The 12,092-nt window shown below is 43.4% G+C and overlaps 1 protein-coding gene across 3 annotated transcripts in view; it reads left to right on the top strand.

Annotated features, from left to right (window-relative positions):
• The first annotated feature begins 1,810 nt into the window (after positions 1–1,810).
• Positions 1,811–12,092, top strand: part of MAN1A2 (mannosidase alpha class 1A member 2) — a 130,694-nt gene continuing 120,412 nt past the window's right edge. For 2 of the 3 annotated variants that reach the window (XM_065742195.1, XM_065742194.1), the window contains exon 1: positions 1,813–2,367. In XM_065742195.1, the coding sequence (XP_065598267.1) occupies positions 2,060–2,367 (308 nt within the window). In that variant the 5' untranslated portion in view covers positions 1,813–2,059. Of the gene's footprint in view, positions 2,368–12,092 lie in introns of all 3 variants that reach the window. The other variant, XM_065742196.1, reaches the window with a different exon arrangement.

Here is a 12,092-nt window from a genome sequence, read left to right as displayed (position 1 = left end):
TCCTCAACCTGGGATGCTGCTATACACCTTGAAAGTCCTCTCCAGCCCAGGTAACTGCACTTCTGCAGGCTGAGTCAGCCTCTCTGTTTCCTTGGCTGTGATTCAGCCTCTTTTGCTGAGCTCACTAAGCACAGCCCACTCTGTATAAACTGGGAGTACTCAAGGCTCCAGTGATCTTATTAAATCTCTAAAAAACATCCTACTTTGAAAAGAGCTGGAGTTGTAACCTGTCTCCGAAAGTTATGGACTTGCTGTCTCTCTTATGACTCCTCAGAATATGGCCCTGCAGCCATATTCTGCAGGCTTTTACTTTATCTCCCTATTGAGTTTTGTATGAAACCCTTCACAAGGAACTTAGATTTGTCCATGCATTCAGGCAGGGATGCATAGCTGCACAGGGAAATAGGGCCATGTTTAGTTTTTTAGAATGTAACTCAGTTCTATTTCCAATTTAGTTTTGGGGACTGAATGTTTTCCTTTCTAACTATACAGTACTACAGTTGGTATTCCCGTGTACGGTGTCATCACCTTATCCATCCTATAGAGATATCAATTTTAACATCTTTAAATGCTCTATTGTGGATTTTGGAGGAAAAAATCTTTTGCATAGGAGCTGCCTGTCCAGAAAACAGTTTTGCAGAAAATGACCTGCAAGTCCTGCTGGACACCAAGCTGAGCGTGAGGCAAGAACGTGACCTCACAGAAAAGGCTAATGTGCTCTTGCCTGCTTGAGGCAGAGCACGGCCAGCAGGTGGAGGTAGGTGATCCTTCCCCTCTGTTCAGCGTTGGTGAGGCCACGCCTCGAGCGCTGGATCCATTTCTGGGTTCCCCAGTGCAAGAGGGACATAGACATACTCAAGAAGAGTCCAGAACAGAGCCACCAAGACGCGGAAGGGCCTGGAGCACCTCTCCTGTGATGAGAAGCTGAGAAAGGCTGTTCTGCCTGGAGGAGGCTCTGGTGTAACTCATCAACATCTACAAACATCTGATGGGAGGGTGCACAGAGGACACAGCCAGGCTCTTCTCAGTGGTGCCCAGTGCTGGGACATGAGGCAGTGAGCACACTCTGGGGCACAGGAGGTTCCCTCTGCACACCAGGGAACACCTCTGTGCTGTGTGGGTGATGGAGCACTGGCACAAGTTGCTCAGAGAAGCCATGGGGTCTCCTCCTCAGAGATCTCCAAAATCACCTGGATGTGGGCCTGGGCACGCTGCTGTGGAGTCCCTGCTGGAGCAGAGCTTGGGCAGATGGACCCAGAGGACCCTGCCAGCCCCAACCGTGCGACCGCAACTTTCCGCCCTTCACCGCACCTCTCTCACAGCACTCCCGCCCCACCATTCCCACTTGTCTGCTTTCTCGTTGCGGCCCGGAACAAGGCGAGTTCTGCCACCTATACTCATACACCCAACACCTGTATCCCAGTGGCCACCAGAATCCAACACCTCCCCCCCTCAGCCCTCGCACTGCCCCAGCACCGCCAGGCCCCGCCTCTCCCCCCGCCCCTTGCTCCGAGGGGGTGGGGCGGCGTTTGTAGCGTCTTCCCGGAGTCCTCGCTTTCCCCGTAGCGCCTGCGCCGCCTGCTGCCTTCGCGCATGCGCAGCGGGGCTTGAGCGGCGGGTCCGGAGTGCAATTGCGGCGGCCGTGGCGGCGCCGCTCGCCGTTCGCAGCGGGGCGGCGGGGATGAGCCTCCGCCCGGCCCGGTTCGGGAGACGCGGGCAGAGCGGCGCCGCACGTCAGGCCGGGCCCCTCGCAGCCCGCTCGCCGCCGCGGAGCGGAGCCGCCGCGGAGCTCGAGGAGCGGCGCTGAGCGGAGCCTCCCGCTCGGGCCCTGTCGAACGGCGGCGGAGCGGGAGCCGTCGGGGCGGCCCGGCCCTCGCTCCCCGCGCGGCGGTTGGTCGCGCTAGGGGGGCCGCGGCCCGCACCCGCGGGGAGGATGGTGAGGCCGGCGGCGGCTCCTGCGCCGGGCCGAGAGGCGACGGAGCTGAGGCGGGCCCGGGCCGGTCCCCTCCGGGGCTGAGGGGCTTCTGGGGCGCCCCGCGGGGCGGCCGAGAGCGGCAGGATGAGCGCTCCCGCCCTGCTGCCGCTGGCCGGGCGCAGGCTGCCCGCCCTCAACCTGGGCGCGTCGTCCTTCCCGCACCACAGGGCTACCCTGAGACTGTCGGAGAAATTCATCCTGCTCCTTATCCTGAGTGCCTTCATCACGCTGTGCTTCGGGGCGTTCTTCTTCCTGCCCGACTCCTCGAAGCACAAACGCTTTGACCTGGGGCTGGAGGACGTGCTCATCCCTCACGTGGACACAAGCAAAGGGGGCAAGCAACTGGGAGGCTTCCTGATCCACGGGCAGGGACACGACGAGCACCGGCACAGGTGGGTTGCCCGCTGGCTGCGGGGCTGGACTGAAGGAGACCGCGGTGTGGAGGGCTCGGGCTGCGGGCTTCTCGTGCTATTCGCGTCTCCCGCTCTGAAGATGAGCTCCTCTTTTGTTTGGCACATGGAGAAGTTAGGGCTACTTGCTATGACTGGCGAGGCTGTCCGGCTGTCAGCTGGAGACGTTCCGTGGATGTGGCTGTGAAAAGCGAGAGCCTTTCACGTGTTCCCTATTCTCTCCATCGTCCTTAAATCTTCCCGACGTGTATTAATTCCTGAGTGCTTTTTTCGTCCTTGTGTTCTCTGGATGCTTTATGTATCTGTATCCCTTTTTTTTTTGTTTTCCCTAAGGTGATTTAAATTGTACCTTTCTGGCTAGCGAGGACTGCAAGGCTAAATCCGAGCTCTTTTCCAGTGATTGAGTGGTTCCTTTCTCACAGTAGTCAATAACCAGTATCAGTTGTGGGGGAAAGTGAGGCTTACATTATGGTATTTGGGGGATATAGCCTATGTGACTCCAAAACTGCTCCATCTTTTCAGTAGGTTTAGCTTGCTGAATACATCGGCTTGTTGGCGGATAGTATAAACTGAACTCTCGTCTGGTAAAGCCTCAGAGCTGCAGCATGTAATCTATCAGCCTATGATGTGCAGGAGGACATTGAACTAGCGTAGAAGGCATGCTTATCTTTTCTGGCCCTTAAAATCTGTTGTTATGATGTCATTTCGAGTGACTGGAGATGTCTACAGTTGTCTTGATTCTGTTAGTGTGAATAAAATAGTAGTTAAGAGTATCAGTGATCAGTGCCATGCTGGTGGTAGCTTTTTGGGGCTGCCTGAGGCTTTGTGCGGTGCAAGCATCTCAGTATTCAAGTCTGGGTTACTTAAAGCTGTCTTCAAAACTGAGATTCAAAAACTTAAATGCAGGTTTTGCGATATATTTGCTTCTAATACACTTTAATTGCTTAAATGACACCTTTATGCCTGAGTAAGATCTCTCCTTGCTGTCAAAGATGTGTAAAATGTGGTGACAATGGATGATAGAATATGTGCTCTTCACTATTTCAATATAATGGAATTAAGGAAATGTTACTTATGCTATTAGTGTTCTTTCAAGAACTGTTTAAAATAAATCCCATTGACATGATATTAAAATCACTTGAAGGCTATTTGTGTAGATTAAAAGGGAGTGGGGTGTAATTGCCTCTTCTTATTAATGTCTTATGGGTTACAAGGGCTACCTGAATGCTGTGATATTTTTCCTCACCGCGTCTCTGCTGTTGGATGTCATGGAGAGTTTGTCATGAACCCTTTCTTGCTGACTGAAAGGAATTGGATGCTAAATATTTAACAAGGACTTCTTTTGTCTGCGATGTTAATTGTTGGTACAGTTAAGTGTTGCACAAAACGTGGGCTTTGTCGTTCTCTAAATATACCTTTTGAAGTTCTCATCTTTCACTGTCTATTTTTTTTTCTCCTGGTGATCTCATTTCTTAGTTTCCCCAGTCACGGTAACACATACTGTCAGAATCAAGTTCTAAAATAGAAGACGGATGAAACAAAGCAGTCAAAATTAGGTTTTGAAATAGATGACAGATGAAACAGAAACGAGTTCCAAACTCCAGCTGTGGTTGTTGTACCTCGTGTTGCCCAGTAGATGGGCCATAGAAAAAGGAGTTTGTTAATGCTGGTAGTTCTGAAGTGATGCTGCAGATTAACCTACTTATGTGGATCCTTTTCAGGGTTGTTTTTTAAGTGAGGTTGCTGAAGTTGTGAGTATATGCAAGTTTTACTTCACACACATGTAAGCAGAATATGCTTAGCTCTCATAGTACATACCCGGAGTCCAAATAAACATTAGAAGCAGTGGTTACTAGTGTCTGGGGTTGACTGTCCTGTAGTTCCTATATAAACCGTGAATATGTAATCCCAACAGCCCTTATCCCATCCAGAGTTGTCTCTGTCACGAGCAGATTTTATGACCACCTTTTGTGTTGTAACTGAGCAAAAATAGGTATGATGTCCATTATTTACGTCCTGCAAACTGCCAGGATATGCTAAGCATATCTTACCTTCTTAAAGCTCGTGCTTGCTTACAGGATGCTTGTGGGAATGCTGCTGTATGCATTGGGAGGCAAGGTTACACGCTTTCCTTCTGGAGCAACTTCATTGGCTTGTTACCTGATAATGTTATCAACAGATATTTGCTCGTGTGGGGTTGGCCTGGTGACTGTTGTCCTGTAAAGGAAAGCAATTGCCTACTGACATTTTCAGCGTTCAGTTACTGCTCCTGGATCGTAGGGATCTCGACAATGTTCTTAGATAGCAAAAGATCTTTTAGGTAACTTAGTTTGAGATGAAGAACTTTGTACCATTAAGAAGCAAAGCCAAATATCACCCGCTTTGTAGGTGATACTTTTTGGATGGTACCAAGGCTTTGAAGCAAAGGATCAAGGTAAAAAATAGCCTACTGGGTTTCTACACCAAGTATGCAGTGAGATGTAAAGCATAATTATAAATTGATGAACTTTTTCCAACAACTGTAGGACTAAAGAGGAAATGGGATCAAATGTCGTTTATGTGAGGTATGCACTTTATCATGAAGTGACATGAAGGCGTGTTTGTTTAGTGATTTTGTTTACTTTGGTGACAGCTGGTATTGTCCTCTATTAAATGCTGAAACAAAATTAAAGCAAACAAACCCATAAAACATACAGTTAGGCTATATATTGGGATATAGGATATAGTACTTCAGTGCTCTTTTTTTTTTTCCTACTCTTTAATTTCTGAGCTTTGTAGTTTATTGGAGTGTTTCTATATGTCTGTCTCCTAGCAAAACACAGTGAGGATGTAGGTAGGTAGCTGTCACTCAGCTGTGCATTGATATTGGGTGTGCAAACAATAGTTCTCACTCAGCCTTTTCTGTATTCCCTCACATTGCTTTCCCACCTAATCCCCTGGATCCCTGTGATGTTCTTGAGTGTTGTTATTATTGCTATTATTGTAATAGCAGCAGAGGTGGTTACCTCTTGTTGACATTAGCTTTACATCTTCTGTTAGCCAGTTTTCTTTGACTGCTGTTTTTCTTCCCTCCTCCCCTTCCAACCAGAAGAACAGGAAAGCCCCTGCCCCTCTTTTGATGAAGTATTTGCTCAAGAATTGCACTGTCCTTGACTATCATCCATAGAAAAACAACTTTATTGTATGAAGAAAATTAAAATCTGAAGTAAAGATGCAACTGATATTTTGGGATTTTGAAGGGGTTACAAGCTAGTGTTCATTTTTAATCATACGTTTCAGCGGAAGCTTTTCACGTGTTCTTCCAGACTGATGCATAGGGATGTTAGAGAAGCATGTGTTGCAAGATCTTTGTTGGTGAAGAAATGGTAAGGACTTCTGAAGTGAAATTCACACCCATGCTTATAAATCCATTTCATTTCCCCCAGAAGAATTTATCCCCGTTTCAAGTAGGATATTGCAGAAGTTCCAGGATGGGAGAAGAACAGCTTTGAAGACAACAGCATCTTTACCAGACAAACTTCTGTCATTCAAAATCTGGGAGAAGTGAGTTGTTTCACACTGTGTGACAAACTTCTACATCTTCCATCAAAAGAAGGAAACCATCAAGAAACAACCAACAGTAAAAAACAACAAAAACTCAACAAATGCTTAAGCTGCTTCTTGTTTCGCAGTTTCTTTCCTGCTATTTTAGAGACTTATTCTTCAGTGCTGTCTGAAAAGTAGGTTTGGAACCAAACTAAAACATCATGGTTTCTTGTCATTTAATATAAACGAAGTAGAATTTGGGGACCTTGTAGTCTCAATATATTAGATTGAAAAAAAACCAAAGGAACACGAGTTTAATAAGAAATTTGTGAAGCTGTGTGTTGAGCTGCTATATTGCTGTGCATTGCTTCAATTCATGATTCTTGCCTGTGCTTAAAAATAAGGCTTGCTCTCCTGTCAACAGCTTGATTGTGGGTGCCAGTAATGCAGCTGACCACTGCTCTGCCTTGGCCTTGCTGTGTGAGTGGTTATGGAGCAGTGTAAATCACACCTGTGACACTGTTCCTGTGAAGCTAAGGTATACTGGTTTCTGCGTTTGGCAGAAATGATAAGCGCAGCAGTTCGATACAGCCAGCTGTGGGTCAGCAGCTGGATTGCAATAGTTTAAAAGCATTCTTCGTTGCTTGATTTCTGATTACCTCTTAGGTCGGTAGCTGCTGTATTGCGCAGAGGTATGGATCGTGAGGAGCTTCTTTATGCTTTGAAATCCTGCTACTCTTCTCATTTGAAAGAGATTTGAGAGACTTAATATGCTTCCTTTGGCTTCCTTCACCTTCTGTGATCTATGTGGCTTAATTAGACATAAAAGTGGGTGGAGGAGAAAACCTCTATTACTCAGTGGGATCAGTGTCTCCAGTCATCCTTTGCCATGCCATCAAGTAAAAAGCTGCATAAAATAAACTTCTGCTCTTCTCCCCCTGCATGTACATGAGACACAAATCAGCACAGTTACAAGCATTGAGATATTGTGGTTCAGATAACTTGCTTTTTCCCCTTAAAATTCAGAAGCTGCTGTAGTCTCTGGAGCTAAACTCACAGTCCATCCAGTTTCCCTTTACGTGACGTTGAGCCTCTTGTCAGAGCAGACTGCACAATGTGTTTATTATATGGGCATCAAGTGCAAGGTGAGGTCCTTTGTATAGAGGAAAGGGCTTCTAGGGTGCAGGAGATGCAGGTGATCCTGATGGAGCTGAAGAGCACAGGAAGACTTCATTCCAGGGTAGGGGCCAGAGATGTCTTGCATTTCTAGTGCAGAGAAGTTCTAAGGGACTTGTCACAGTCTTAACTAATAAAGCTTTTGCAAGAGCAGTTGGAGCAACTCTTTTCAGTTGAAGCTTTTAGTAATCACTTGTTATTTTCTGTTCTGGACTGCATTTTGAGAATAGTGTTGAGAAGTGATGCTGATGTTTGGAGATTTGCAGAGCTCTTTCTTTAGATTTCTTCCACCTTATACCCTTAAACTCTAATTTTTCCTGAAGCTGTATTGTGCACTGGGAGAGGAGGTACCCTCTTGTCTTATTTTGTGAGGTTGTGCTGAGATAAGTGCATGTAGCAGGCTGAGAAATGCTTTCATCTTTAAATTACAAAATGCAAATTCCAGACCATCTGTATAGATGTCCTTCCTCCTCCTTCCCCCATCTGCTTAGCAGCCTGCATCAGATGTAGAGTGCTTCTTTCTTCAAGTTATCGTGCTGTGCTCCAATTTGACAAGGCATTTCTTGCACCGTGGAAGAGAGCAGTTGAGAGCTCATTCTGCAGTTCTTAACCTTTCCATTAAAAAGAAAGAAACAACACATTTTCTGCATGATCTATGCTTTGTATGCATCCTGGAAAACAATTAGGCGTGGGAAAACTGCAGAAAGCCTGCTTGCTGGATGGAGGCCAGCTAGTGGGTGGGAAGCAGCAGCACTTAGGAATGTTGTGGATGATCATCTCCAAGAATTGTAGCGTAAATGTGGGTTACTTGATGGTGTTTGCAGTGGTATAGGTAATTGTAAGCAGTGTGGGCATGGTGTGCCCAGAGAGTTCTTCCATTTTCTGCTGTTGTGAGTGTAATATATCAAATACAAACATTCCAGTCTTTCTCTGCTAGATCTGAGTTACATGGTTTTGCTTCCTTACAGCAAGTGTATGCAAATCTAATTACAAATTTGTTGACGTCCTGCTGTATGTGTGCATGATGTTGAAGCCATTGAATGGGAACTTAATATTAGCAAAAAAGAGGGAAGATGTAAAGATTTCGCTACTCTTTTATCTTACTGCCTTCAGCTTGAGTAAGGGAAAATTTGGTATCAGCCTGTACATGAAATGTTTGAGCACTGCAGCATTGTATTTTAATTTTAGACTTGTTTTTGAAAAAAACATTACTTCATAACTTATTTCTGAATTTTTTATAAAAGTGTATGTTAATATTTTGCCTTAGAGATGGTTAGAAAATGTCTTTCCCTCTTCTTACGTTCTTACACAAAAAAACCTGTGAACTACAAAATGTGATCAGTGTCTATTTCACCATCCTTCACACTTATTGCAGTTTGAATGTTCAGAGAAATTTGGTCTGACACGTAGACAGTTATTTCTTACAGTAAAGACAAAGCAGGAACTTCAATGCATAAGTTTCAATACAGCTTGTGGGATTTGTTCTTTTGCCTTAATTTCCAGTTGTGGAGGCAATTGAATGCTATAATGTGTCTTAATTTGGTACTCAAGCACTTGATTGCTAAAATTTAGAGGGTTTTTTTTTTTGCAAGCTGGTTGCTTGTGAAAAGAAGAGTGTTCAACGACTTAAACGGGAAAAATAAATATCCCTTCCACACCTCCTTGAACCTTGAAATAAAAAGACTGAGGGCTCTAAATGAAGCATATTATTTTTAGCTTTTTCAAAGTGCCTGCACTTACAGTAGAATTCTGTACCTCTGATTGGATCTACACGACTTCTTTCTTTGAATTTCAGAATTCAACAAATAGCTTTTATTCCACTATCTTACTGTATTAAGCATGAATACAGATTCACAGTTTAAAAATATTTGGAAAAGCTTTGAGGTCTGTGGAGGTCTTACCCTGTCATAATAATTTGTGGGCTTTTTGATTCCTTCTTTTTATTTAATCTGTGTTGTCCAATCTGGTTTCCTGTACAGAGCAAATCATGTAGGTTCATCTGTTTGCTCATATAGACCCTCTAAATCTATTAGATGAGTTACCTCTCTGGATTTGTTTGAACATCTTAAATAAGGGAATTTCTTTTTGTGGTAACTTTCTCAGTTGTGTTTTTTGAGTACTTGACCAGGTTAATTGGTGCTTCCAAAACTTAAAACATTTAGAGAAGATATGTTATAGGCTTTTTGTTAACCTTCTAAGTTGGAAGCTGTTCTTTGAGGTGTCTTTAGCTTTTTCTCATAAGCAAGCAAAGTGTACAAGTTAGTGCCGAATGTTCATCTATAGTGCTGACCCTCTTCTCTGTTCAGTCTTTTTTTCTCTGTAATGTCGATAGGAAGCAGAGAATGACCTATTTGTCTTGTCATACAGCAGTAAGATATGCAAAGATACTAGAATTAGGGTCAGTGTTGAAAGGAAGAGCCCAAGAATCATCCATGAAACTTGATTAGTTATGCTAGTCTGTCTGTCTGGATGTGTTATAAATATTGTAGGCAACATTGGTCCAGGTAGCTGAAGGATGCTAATGCATGGACTGCTGGGCTGCTTTATTTCTACACTTTGCAGATTTGTTTGTCCAGATGCTGATTTGTATTTATGATTCTGCCTTGCTGCCTTCAGTTTTTTAAAATGTGTTTAAAATGCAGACTCATGAACTGGGTTACCTTGTGTATGGTATTCAGCTTAGTTTGATTAATATTTCATGTGCCCTCTTTTACTTACTAGTTGCCTCTTGCACCGTCCTCCAGTGGCTTAAGTGCTTTCCCAGCCTCTTGCCATAGCATCTCCAGTGAGGCTTTCAGTGGACAGGGAGAAAGTCTGAGGTTTTCATATAGCTTAACATTATGCAACCTGCTAAATATGCTGTAAACAAAGTTATTTACAGCTTTAAGCGAGCACGTATGATGAAAATGCTTTCTTGCTGCATCAAGACTTGGGAGCTCTTGAATAAGATTATTAACAACTGTAAGCAAAAATGGTAGTTTTCTTGCTTAATGTATGCTGTTAGCAGCCAGCAAAACGTCTGTAAGATCACTGTTCAGGTTTAGCGCTGTCTGTAGACCAGCAAGGCATGTGAAGTTTTTACAGGCTGCTTGGGAATGTTTTCCTTCTCAGAAGTTTGTTACTGCCCTTCTCCTGGAACTGGTGGTGTGTTCAGACAGCTGAAGTGTACAGTCAGGCCACTTGCAGACAGATGACTGTCAGTGGTAAGTCACGCTAATCCATTTCATTCTTGTGATCCAATAAAAGGTAATCACAAAGGGTGAGAAAGCCACTTCATCTGTGGGAGCGGCACATCCCTCATGCCCTAGGAAGGGGAAGGTCCTGTTTTCTATGTTGGCTATTAAGAGTAACTTAGGGAGTGTGCCATTTCCTCATCAGATTTTTCATGTTCTGTTGTTATCTTTAGGAATTTACTGCATTTTCAGTATTTGCTATTTTCATTATGGAAGTGAGGGACTCTTCTTTTGCTCCAGAATACTTGCATTCTTTCTGTACTGTATTTAAATTTTAATGCAGAACTATCTTTCTGGACCACAAGCTTCTGCTTGTTTTCATTGCTGTGTGAAATTAGATATGCTTTGTTATTTCAAAATAAGACTCAAAACAACACCTGCCACAATCTGAACTTGTTCGGAATGGCGAAGGTAGTGGAAGAGAGACTTCTGAGAGAATAGGGAAGTTCATTTCCTGGATGAGATGCAGTCTCCTCCACCCATCAGCCCTGTGTGGTATGGAGCCCCAAAAGGTTTTTTTTTGATCCTGCTATATCCATGTTCTACAGTCATGTTTTCTGGCATATAAATCCATATAGTCTTTTGTTCTATATTCAGGTGAACTTTTCTGGCTGCTTTGGGAGGTCAGAATACAAGAGCAGAGGTCAAAATCTATGGAGGGGAGAAATAACAAGGGATTTGGAATAAATGATAGTGGAGAAAAGAGTCTAGTGTGTTAATAGCAATTTACTGAGATTTGGAGAATTTCACAGAACATTTTATAAATCTTAAAATAAAACAGTTGTGAGAAAAAATGGTGTGAACTAATTTGACTGAGAACCATGTTTCTGGTGACCTTTAAAATCTCTTGCTAATAGAGTTTATCTTGAAAGCACTGAAGACTGTTTTACTCTAAACTTAATAATTGCAGATGATGAAAGTATGTCTGTTTTTCCAGTGCTATAATCACAAATCCTTAGTCTCCTAAAGGCATCTGTTCTGCTGTCATCAGTTTCTGTTTGAGTGGAAGGTGTTGTCCAAATTATTAAACACCTCTTGGATTGAATCCTGAACTGCAGTATACTATGATCTGGAGAAGGAAATACAGTGGAAGATGAGATGGACTCTTCTGCATCATATAATATGAATTTTACAAAGGGAGAGTTTCACTCAGTTAAATCAAATTTGTATATTTTGTGAATAATTTCACTTTGACAGTGGAATTCATGTCCATTTAATATCTTAATGAGGTCTTTGAGAAATCCACTTTCCAGCAAATGGGGAAGTTGAAACAAATGTGTGATTTTTGCTGTTTTTGAATTGAAATTTTAACTATATATCTAGTATATTACTCTGTTTTAAGTCAGTTATTAATTTGAACTGTTACATATATTGACATTAAGTAGTTAAAACCAGCCAAGTTGCATCTGCTAATTAATCAGTAAGATGAGAAGTTTGTATAGCATCAACATCTTACCTATTTGTATGGGGAAATAGTAATTCACATCCCAGATGATGGATGAGAACTTAACAGTTATTGCAGTGCAGGCATATTCTTAATTGTGATTTTTTTTTTGTTTTGTTTTGAGATTTTTGTCTGGGAATTTCTTCTTCTTGAGGGACTGATACCTGTGGGAGCCTACCAAGCTTTATATTAATCTCTGATACTTATGAGGGCTGCTCGGAAAGTAATGCCTCCTGTTTTGGCCCCAACATCAGAGGCTGATGTTGGTGATCTCGCAGTAGAGGTTGAACCTTTCCACCAATGTGTTGTAACTGTGTCAGGTGGCAGCA

Source organism: Cyrtonyx montezumae, unplaced genomic scaffold (assembly GCF_038088225.1).
Source record: "Cyrtonyx montezumae isolate F1298 unplaced genomic scaffold, pur_monq_1.0 scaffold_3, whole genome shotgun sequence".
Taxonomy (NCBI): Eukaryota; Metazoa; Chordata; class Aves; order Galliformes; family Odontophoridae; genus Cyrtonyx; species Cyrtonyx montezumae.
This window is presented reverse-complemented; position numbering and strand designations above follow the sequence as displayed.